General features: G+C 42.7%; 1 protein-coding gene and 1 long non-coding RNA gene across 2 annotated transcripts; both read left to right on the top strand.

Annotated features, from left to right (window-relative positions):
- Nucleotides 1–4,189: 4,189 nt before the first annotated feature.
- LOC138975646 (uncharacterized) lies at nt 4,190–8,599 on the top strand. Its single transcript, XR_011458705.1, has 2 exons — nt 4,190–4,317; nt 7,957–8,599. It is a non-coding gene; the product is annotated as an uncharacterized lncRNA (long non-coding RNA).
- Nucleotides 4,313–7,943, top strand: LOC138975637 (uncharacterized). The gene is made up of 2 exons (XM_070348375.1): nt 4,313–4,412; nt 6,145–7,943. Exon 2 carries the CDS (start codon nt 6,149–6,151, stop codon nt 7,232–7,234), a length of 1,086 nt encoding a protein of 361 aa, XP_070204476.1. The 5' UTR covers nt 4,313–4,412; nt 6,145–6,148; the 3' UTR covers nt 7,235–7,943.
- Nucleotides 8,600–9,780: the final 1,181 nt, after the last annotated feature.

The raw sequence follows: 9,780 nt of genomic DNA, 5'->3' as shown, positions 1-9,780 counted from the left end.
CACTGTTCCATTATTCAAATCTATATGCTGTGTTGTGTGGTCTTTCAAGACATTGGAGAATCCATTTAGATTTGAATAATTGGAACGTTCGAACACTGTATGGGTCCATTATCTCCCTTTTTATGAATAGTCTCCAAAGATCTGTTGATGTAAAATGGAGCAAGTGTCTTTACTGACCTGTTGCAATGCCATCAAACAGGCTGAGAACCCTGATAGGCCTGCGCTCCCTAAAGTAGGCCATGTCTGGAACCTGGCAACAGATAGTATACATGTCACATCCGGCTGCTCTCAGGACATATGCATACACCAGTACATATTAACCTGAGACATAAAAAAAACAAAAAACCATTTACATAACTGCAGGGCCTCACATCCACGTCGGACATCGGACATATGAGGATATTTTTTTCAAATGTCCTATACATTTTTCATGCAGGAGGACAAATGTCCTATTGTTTTTGTCACAAAGTGGTCAATGTCCGATTATTCTATCATTTGATCCGGACATCGTCAGTACTTCTCAATTTACAGTAGTTTGAATGATAAGTTTATCGATGTATTGCGAAGCGATGTGTAGCAGACGAAATTAGACACTTTGTGCCTCTAGTACCAAAGAGTTTCCAAGGCTCGCAACTCGGAATGCTCGAAGCCAGTTGAGAGTTGCCTCCCTTCGCGCTTTCCCCGAAAATAAACGAAAACTGATCCCAGAAAAGGGACAGAAGAAGTTACACTTCAAGTCCCTTCCCTCATCATCTGTCAGTAGCACGGAAACTGAGCTTCCTCCAGCCCCAGAGCAGTTAGAGCCCGATCGCCCAGGTGAGAATGTCACCGCCCTGATATGGCCCTTCGTGGTCGGCTGGGCGTTAAGCAAACAAACAAAAAAAGGTGAGAATGTCGATCGCGATAGTCAAACATCGGAGCCGAAGAAAGACACTACCCCCTCCCTCACCCCCACGCGTAACTTCGTCTCAAGCTGGGCTGTCATTCCCGTGGGTGTCGCATGACCCAGAGAGGAAACTTATGTTTTGCACCTCATGTCAGCACACAGGGAAATCCAACACTTTTACCGTTGGCTGTTCGAACTTTCGCAAATCGGCCCTTACCGATCATCAAGTCACAGTGGGTGGTGAAGGTTGTTGAAAAGTGGACATCCACGAGGAAGCGAATGCTCTTCAGCAAAAGAAAAGAACCAGCACAGTAGTTGAAGTTCAGAGACAGAAACACTGCACTGTCTCGATGTAATTTATTTTAATATTTTCTGTTACCTTTTTGCCAAGAAAAGTATTTTTGTTCTTTTACCATCGCGCCAAGAAACTAGTCAAGTTTTATTATATTTACGTTTGGTTACGGGAAAAAAAATGTCCTATTGATTTGTTTTTGTTCAGGACAAATGTCCTATCACGTTTACATTGGCCAGGACATTTGTCCTATACTACCTCTCATGGATGTGAGGCCCTGTAACTGGTTCCTTGACTGACCCTTTTTTTTCTCCTGACCAGAGAACTTTTTTTTTATACCCTTCAAGACAAACAACAAACAAAAACACACACAAGCACAAAACTAGATTCACAGACTACAGACGTGAAGCTAGTCCTTTCACTGGGGACACACCAGGCATAAGTTCTGGCCAATGAAAACCAGTCATGTAAAGCAAAATAAATACATTTAGTCAATCTGTTGAACTCACAGAATAAATCTAAACGAACTACATTTTGTTCACCTAGATAATAGGTTTGTTCATGCCCAGTGGCCTAGAAAGCGCCACATTCACGTATGAAGTGGCCTGCTGATTGCTTGAAGTGACAATCCGTATTAACAGAAAAGCACTACTGTCTTTAATCTTTGAAAGTTTCTGAGCTTGTTTTTAACCCGAACATAACATCTGTATACATTTTTGGATTCAGTGAATGACAAAGAATAAAATGCAAATCTTTTATGAATTTCTAATTGAATTTTTTAGAATTAGAATTTTGAAATAACAAATGACCAAACTAGTCAATTAGTTTTTAAGCTTCCAAGCTGAAATGCAATCCCATAGTCTGAACTAAGTCAAATATTGCTTGACCAAAATTTCAATCAATTTGATTGATTAATGATTGAGTGACAGTGCCGCCTCAACTTTCACTAAAAGCCAGATATGATGTCATCAAAGACATTTATCTTTATAAAAAATTAAAAAAATAAAGGAAAAAATGGTCTGGAAGAATTTGTATGCAAAGTTCCACGAAGATCGGTCCAGTAGGTTTTTTTCGGAATAACTCTACACACAAACACACACATATATATACACACACACCACCACCCTTGTCACAATTCCCAGTCTATGTTAAAACATTTAGTCAAAACTTGTACATGTGTAACAAATCAATTTGCCAGATACCATAAAAAAAAGTTTACCTACCTACCTACCTACCTGTTACGGACATTTTTTAAAAACCCATTCGTAACACTACCCTTATTCTTTTTAATTGTCATAAGAAACCTTTTTTTTCGGGGAGGGGGGGGGGGGGGTGTAGGGGGAGTAGGAGCAGGAAGTTTAAAAAAAAAATTAAAAAAAACATAAACTTGTGAGAAGGCAAACCATGTGTTTTTTATTTCCCGACCGACCCTATTTTTTCTTCCCAACCCTAGAACTTTTTTTTACCTTTACAAAACAAAACAAAAAAAGAATTAAAAAATACAAAACTCGACTTGGTAGGCTTCATAAGGAAAGCTTCTCTTCTCCAACATCTAGGGGACACAACTTGCGTGAGTTCCAGCCAATAAAAAGTTAAGCAGGCAGGCACACAGACAGGTCAGACACAAAGAGATGGGCCCAATGTAGACATGTACTCCTCACCACAGTGGTTGTCTTATGCCCCAGGTCAAAGAAGAGCACCAGCCTCCGCTGCCAGTCAGGGTGAGCTTTCAGGAGACCATGGGTGTCCTGCTGGAATGTCTCGCAGAGAAAACAAGACCATGTCTCTGCTTCCTGCAACTGAATGGGACACAAAGTCTATTGGTGACTGATGGAACCAAATCACAAAGCATCAACACAGCATAATGGTGTGTTCCTTATTACATGTATCTCTAGGATTTCAGAATTGTCATAAATTAGGTCAGTGCCTTTGACCCCAAGCTGACACATGCACAAACTGTGACTGTGTGGCACCTTAGACCAGGACTACTGGTTTAAGCCACCATGGCATAAGGCTAGAACTGGGGCCACTCTGTACCCAAATACCCCTCCCCCTCTTGTACACCTTGAAAACTGACAGTTCAGAAATAAGGCCAGTAAGAGCCATGAAAAGCTTACCCCAAGTCTACAGGTACCAAAGACAAGATCAAGAACAAAAATCTATTTTGCAATATATAGCATAACAGTCATGTAAATTGTACGGGCATTTGCATTTTCTTATGTGACAGGTTTGTAGATCATACCGTAGTGTTCCTGCTGCTCCCATTTGAATATTGCTACCCATCTCGCCCTCCAGATCCTATCATCCATACAATACAAGACTGATCACTTGGACAGTTGGAGTAATGGCTACCTTTTTCATACCTGTTTTCAGTTTTGCTAACACATGAATACTGAGAGTTTCTTTGCTGCTTGAAAACTCCCCTTTTTCTGTTCACACTAAAATGGCCAAATTTACACAGAAAAGTTAATTTGATTCCTTCATTTTCTTTGTTTTGTCATGTCAGATTTTAAAACAAAATAATTCAAAACTGTATCCTTTCATATATAGGGGCTTTGGTGCCAATCCTGGTTTTGTTCCAAGTTACATTTTGATACTGATTGTAAATCTGTGCTGAGTCTTTCTCTCTCTGCTCTGTGGAGAGTAGATCGTAAAAGTGCACGAACAGAAGTAGATCACTACCCTGAAGAATATCAGCTGGCTGTGTAAAGGCAAGTAAAGCTCATATATCCCCTTTTACTGCAGGATCTACACACTAAATTTCAGCTCAATCGACCCATAAGTACCAGAAATATAATCTTAGTTTGGCAGACAGACAGACAGACAGGCAGACAGGCAGACAGACAGACAGATCTAAACTTATACACCCCGTATTATAACGTGGTGTAAAAACAAAAACAGATGATATTCAAGTTTATTTTTACTTACAATGGACAGAAAATTGCAAGCAAACTACCCCCAAACTCACAAACACATGCAGGCATGTGAGCATGCACGCACACACAACAAAAACAAATATAATTTATGTGAAAAATTATTTCTGATGGGGGTTTTAAATTCTAGGATGAAAAGCAGTAAGATGTTAAATCCATATCCAATCCAAGTTTTCATTGAATAACCAAGATGCAAATCATAAAAGGCACTTCCGCCCACTACTCGAAAGCAGCAACAAGTGAAAATACAGCTCTTCGAAATTTTGTTGGCGTTCTATGCCGTTTTTAACGACTTTCCAGCGTTGAGTACAATTTTTCTTATTCTTTGTTGCTAGTTAGTACCAGTCGTGTAAGTGTGCTCAATTCCATTCACGAATAGCTGGTATTTTGTCATCTTTGTTTCGAGTAAACTGACCAGTTTTCTAGTGACGCTTTCAGTGATGGCGTGCCGTCGTAGTGCGGGAGTCGAACTCGAAGAAAATAAAGCTTGGGCTAAGATCCTTATCTCTGGACACTCGTTCGCCAGAAGATTTGGTGAATTTTTGGTTCATGACGAAGGTGTTTCGCCCAATTTTGGCCTCGATACCGGCGAAGTCAATGGAGACTGGGCAAGAAATCTGAGTCACGCGATGGCGTCATTTGGCAGGCCAGATCTGTTGCTAATAATGATTGGGGACAACGACATTTCCTCTGAATGTTCAGCAGAGGAGATTTCCTCTCAGATTCTGGCCGTTGTGCCAGTGATTTAAGGAACCAGAGTTGGGGTGCCGAACGTGATTTTGTGTCAGCTCATGCCCCGCTTTCCATCCAAAAAGTACAGGTTCGATCGCAGACCCAATGCCAGAGCAAGGGAGGTAAACCGTTTGCTTCGGCAGGGAGCTGCACTGCTACCGAATGTTTTGTTTGGGAACATGAGTTTGTTTCCTTCCCAGACGAGAATGCAGCCAAGTATCAACAGCTGCAAGCCAATTTTTTGGGCAGACGGGGTTCACCTTGCACCTTCAGGCCAGTTCAGAATGTATAAATCCCTTAGAAAGGCTGTCACTCACAGTCGAATCTTCCTGAGAAAGTGAATTGTATTTGGTTTCAGAGTCTGGGATGATGCAGGTGTATTTTGTGTCCTGAGAGGATGCAGGTGTATTTTGTGTCACTGCGGGATGATGCAAGTGTATGTTGTGTCACTAGGATGATGCAAGTGTATGTTGTGTCACTAGGATGATGCAGGTGTATTTTGTATCACTGGGTTGATACAGGTGTATGTTGTGTCACTGGGATGATGCAGGTGTAATTTGTGTCACTGAGATGATGCAGGTGTAGGTTGTGTCACTGGGATGATGTAAGTGTAGGTTGTGTCACTGGGATGATGCAGGTGTAGGTTGTGTCACTGGGATGATGCAGGTGTAGGTTGTGTCACTGGGATGATACAAGTGTAGGTTGTGTCACTGGGATGATGCAGGGGTAGGTTGTGTCACTGGGATGATGCAAGTGTAGGTTGTGTCACTGGGATGATGCAAGTGTAGGTTGTGTCACTGGGATGATGCAGGGGTATTTTGTGTCACTGGGTTGATGCAGGTGTATTGTGTCACTGGGATGATACAGGTGTATTTTGTATCACTGGGTTGATACAGGTGTACGTTGGGTCACTGGGTTGATGCAGGCCTGTAATTTTGCGTCACTGAGATGATGCAGGTGTATTTTGTGTCACTGGGATAATGCAGGTGTATGTTGTGTCACTGGGATGATGCAGGTGTATTTTGTGTCACTGGGATGATGCAGGGGTATTTTGTGTCACTGGGATGATGCAGGGTATTAGTAATATGTGCTGTTATTGTTAATTGTGAATTTTCCTCGGTGTAGCGCAGTTTCATGCTGTAAAAACAAATTTTGTTTTGCAGGAAGACGCACCCAGTTTCGGGTTCTGATGTTAATCGGTGCGATACTAAAATTCCTTCGTCAAATTACGAAGATTTCATGGGGGAACAATTTTAATGGTCACGACGATATTCTCACAGTATTGATATCTGTTTGTACAGCATCATGCCTCCCAAGAGGGCAGCTTCCCTGAGGGTGTCGGAGGTCACCAGAGCAGCTGGGGGCAAACAAAGCCGACAAAGGGCTTCGACTGCCGCAACCACATCTACACTGTTACAAGAAGCGGTACAGCCAGCACCAGACCTGGCCATGCTCCTGGCTGAAATGCGACGCATGGGAGAGCGGCAGGAGGCGTTCCAGACACGCGCGGAGTCCGCCATCCTCTCCCTCCAGCGGGAAAATGCCGGGTTGAGGGAAAGGGCCCGGCAGGAGTCTGTTGCTGCGCCGACACTCAGACATGAGCTACCTCAGCCCAGCAGATCAGCCGTCCCGCAGGAGACCAATGGCAGACACGAGTCACCCGGTCAAAGCACCGCAGCCGCCAGCCTGATCCATGACCTGACAGGTGAGGGCCCAAAGCCAACTGTCCCTGTGGACCTCTTTGTGGAGGACAAAATTAAACAAAGGATTTGGACCAATGAGGCCATCGACATGGCGTTGCTGGTGAAAGGGGAGGAGGGCCCCTCATATGATGTGACTATCACAAAGTCAACCGAGGGGCCAAGCCTCCAGATCCGTGACTCGCCGCAGAAAGCCTCCACCTTGAGCGAGTCACGCTGGATGGCAGCTTGGAACATTTTCACTGCCATTTACGTGCAGAAGTTCTCGGCAGCAGGGCAGGGCCTGGCGGTCCATTTCCAGCAGGTCCAACTGCTTATGCAGGAAAAGGGGGACTGGCGCGGGTATGACCGGTCGTTCCGGCGCATGGTCCAGCAGGGCCTGAAAACCTGGGGGGCCTCATGTCCCGAGTTGTACACGACTGCCAGACTGAAGTTTATACAGTCTGTTCAAAATGCACCGCTTCGGTGTGACAGTCCTGCGGACGGCAACAGATGGAATGCGGGGGCGCCAAAAGGGTATTGCCTCAATTTCCACGTGAAAGGGTCCTGCACCCTTAACAGGTGCAGGTACAAGCATGCCTGCTTCCACTGCCAGAACGGGGAACACCCGGCTATCAGCTGTCCCGAAGCGAAGCAGGCTGACCAATCCTTTCGTGGAAAACCCCAAAGGGGGAGCAATATTAGCCAATAACCGTCAGAAGTGAAGCGCCTCCCACTCCCATCAAGGTTGATCGATTGGCCTACTGGCTGGAGGAGTATGATGGTTCAGAAGAGATTGTAGCAGGTTTCACAGATGGTTTCCGGGTAGGTTATACAGGAGAAGTTCTTTGCCAAGTGCCAACAAATTTAAAAACAGCATTCCAATTTCCCAAAGTGGTTAACGAGTACATTCAGAAGGAAAAACAAGCAGGTCGCATTTTAGGCCCTTTTTCAACAACCCCGTTCAAACAATTTCAGTGTTCCCCAGTTGGTCTACTAGAGAAGAAAGATAAAGGGAAATTTAGAATGATCCATGACCTCTCCCATCCGGTGGGACAATCGATCAATGACGGTATCGATCCAGAGCGATCACATGTGTCTTATGCAACCATTGAGGATGCAATCGGATTGGTGAGGGGTTTATGTCCTGGGGCTTTCATGGCAAAAACTGATGTTGAGAAGGCTTTCAGGATTCTGCCCCTTCACCCGGACGATTATCACTTATTCATGTTTTGCTGGGATGGTATGTACTAGGTTGATCGGGCCGTACAAATGGGGTGCTCCTCCTCATGTCAGATCTTTGAGCATTTAGCACCGCAATTGAATGGATAGCCAAAACAAAGCTAGGCATAAACCTGGTATATGCTAGATGATTTTTTCCTGGTTTCCGTGTCGAGAGAAGTTGGGCAATTTCAGCTAAACAAATCATAAAAGGCACTTCCGCCCACTACTCGAAAGCAGCAACAAGTGAAAATACAGCTCTTCGAAATTTCCGCCTCCCACCCCACCTTCCGTTAAAAATTTTATTAACAAAATTTTTGTTTGCGTTTTACAGTGTTACATTTCTTTTTTCTTGCATCTTTTGGGAGAGATCAGGGCGCAATTGAACGGGTTTTTTTTTATACTTTTTGCTGTGTTCCACATTTGAACCATTCTGGACGCGGCGTTTTACCGCCGCATTTGAACCATTTTTATGCTTCTTTTTTGTGTACTGGAATATTGTCTCTTGACAAATGTATGGATAACATCCACGGCTGCCAATGTCGTGGTCTCAATGTACAGGTATTTTTGTAATTTGGTGTTTTAGTGACGGGAATGATAAATTAGGGCCTGATATGTCCATTGTGAAATCTAGTCAACCCGTACACTAAAACTTACTTTGTAATTTGGTGTTTTAGTGACGGGAATGATAAATTAGGGCCTGATATGTCCATTTTGAAATCTAGTCAACCCGTACACTAAAACTTACACCTTGCTATATATATATGTTCTTTGGTTATGATTTTACTGTTGTAGAGCTTTTGCTCTATCAAAAACAGTAGTCGCTGAAAATAAACTTCAGCGACAGAAACATCAATGTTTAGGTGTTATGAATGTGTTCTGAACAAGTGATGAGAACAAGGGTGTGCAAGATGCGTGTAAGTTGTGCAATTAAATTGTGTAATGCGAGTGGCTTGGGGGTGTGTTTCAATAAGCTGTGCTCTGGTCTTTCTCCAAAAAATATTTAGAACATAAATTAATTTATGATAAAATCATAAAAACTGTTAGTTTTTGTGGGTGTTTTTTTTAAAGAGATCATATGGCATTTGATCTACTCTCTCTCTCTCTCTCTCTCTCTGCCCTCCCCCCCCCCCCTTCCTGCTCCTTCTCCTCTTGATCTACAAAGACAGGGTTCAAGTGAAGTCCATAATGTATATAATCAAATGTTTTATAGCTTGTGTTTGGCAAAATGTTCGTGCAAATCATAGCTCCTTCATTGGATTCACACTTGAGAGCACACACAAAACAAAACAAAACAAAACAAAATCATTTCCCTGAGAACCATATCCCAAACTTTCTTGAGAATGCAAATACTTTTTCATGCAAATCATAGCTCCTTCATTGCATTCACATTTGGGAGCACAACAAAGGAAATATTTAGCATTTCCTGAGAACCATATCCCAAACCTTCTTAAGAATTTCTTCTCCAGCTAGTTCCTCTACACAGTCCAAACAGTACACTCTGCAATGATAATAAATAATAATAATAATAATAAATGAGCATTTATATAGCGCAACATCATAACTTTACAATTATGCTCTTTGCGCTTGACACATTTAAAATTAAAACACAGTTATACAAGCATTTACATCTACATTCATAGTCAGCAACGCTTAATTAAAAGCATACACCATCAAACATACATTACAAAAGATTCTTCCACTAACTAAGTAATAAAAACATGAATAAAATAGGTAGTGAAAACAAGGAAATACCAGCTGAATACCCTTAATCAAACAGAACATGTTATCAACAATACTGAAAACAGCCCTAGATGTTCATATACATTATCACATTATCACTAAAACAACAAATACACTACATGTAGCCTACTGATGGACTGAGAAAACAAAATCAGGGGTTGTATTTCTTGAAGAGGTGCGTTTTAAGTGCTCGTTTGAATGCTTGGGGTGACTGAGAGTGGCGGATGTGAAAGGGGAGAGAATTCCATTGTGTGGGTGCGCAGAAAGTAAAAGTGCGTTGTCCGTATGTTTTGG

This window comes from Littorina saxatilis, linkage group LG1 (assembly GCF_037325665.1).
Source record: "Littorina saxatilis isolate snail1 linkage group LG1, US_GU_Lsax_2.0, whole genome shotgun sequence".
NCBI classification, from domain to species: Eukaryota; Metazoa; Mollusca; class Gastropoda; order Littorinimorpha; family Littorinidae; genus Littorina; species Littorina saxatilis.
The sequence above is the reverse complement of the archived record's forward strand: the minus strand, read 5'-3'. Positions and strand labels throughout refer to the sequence as shown.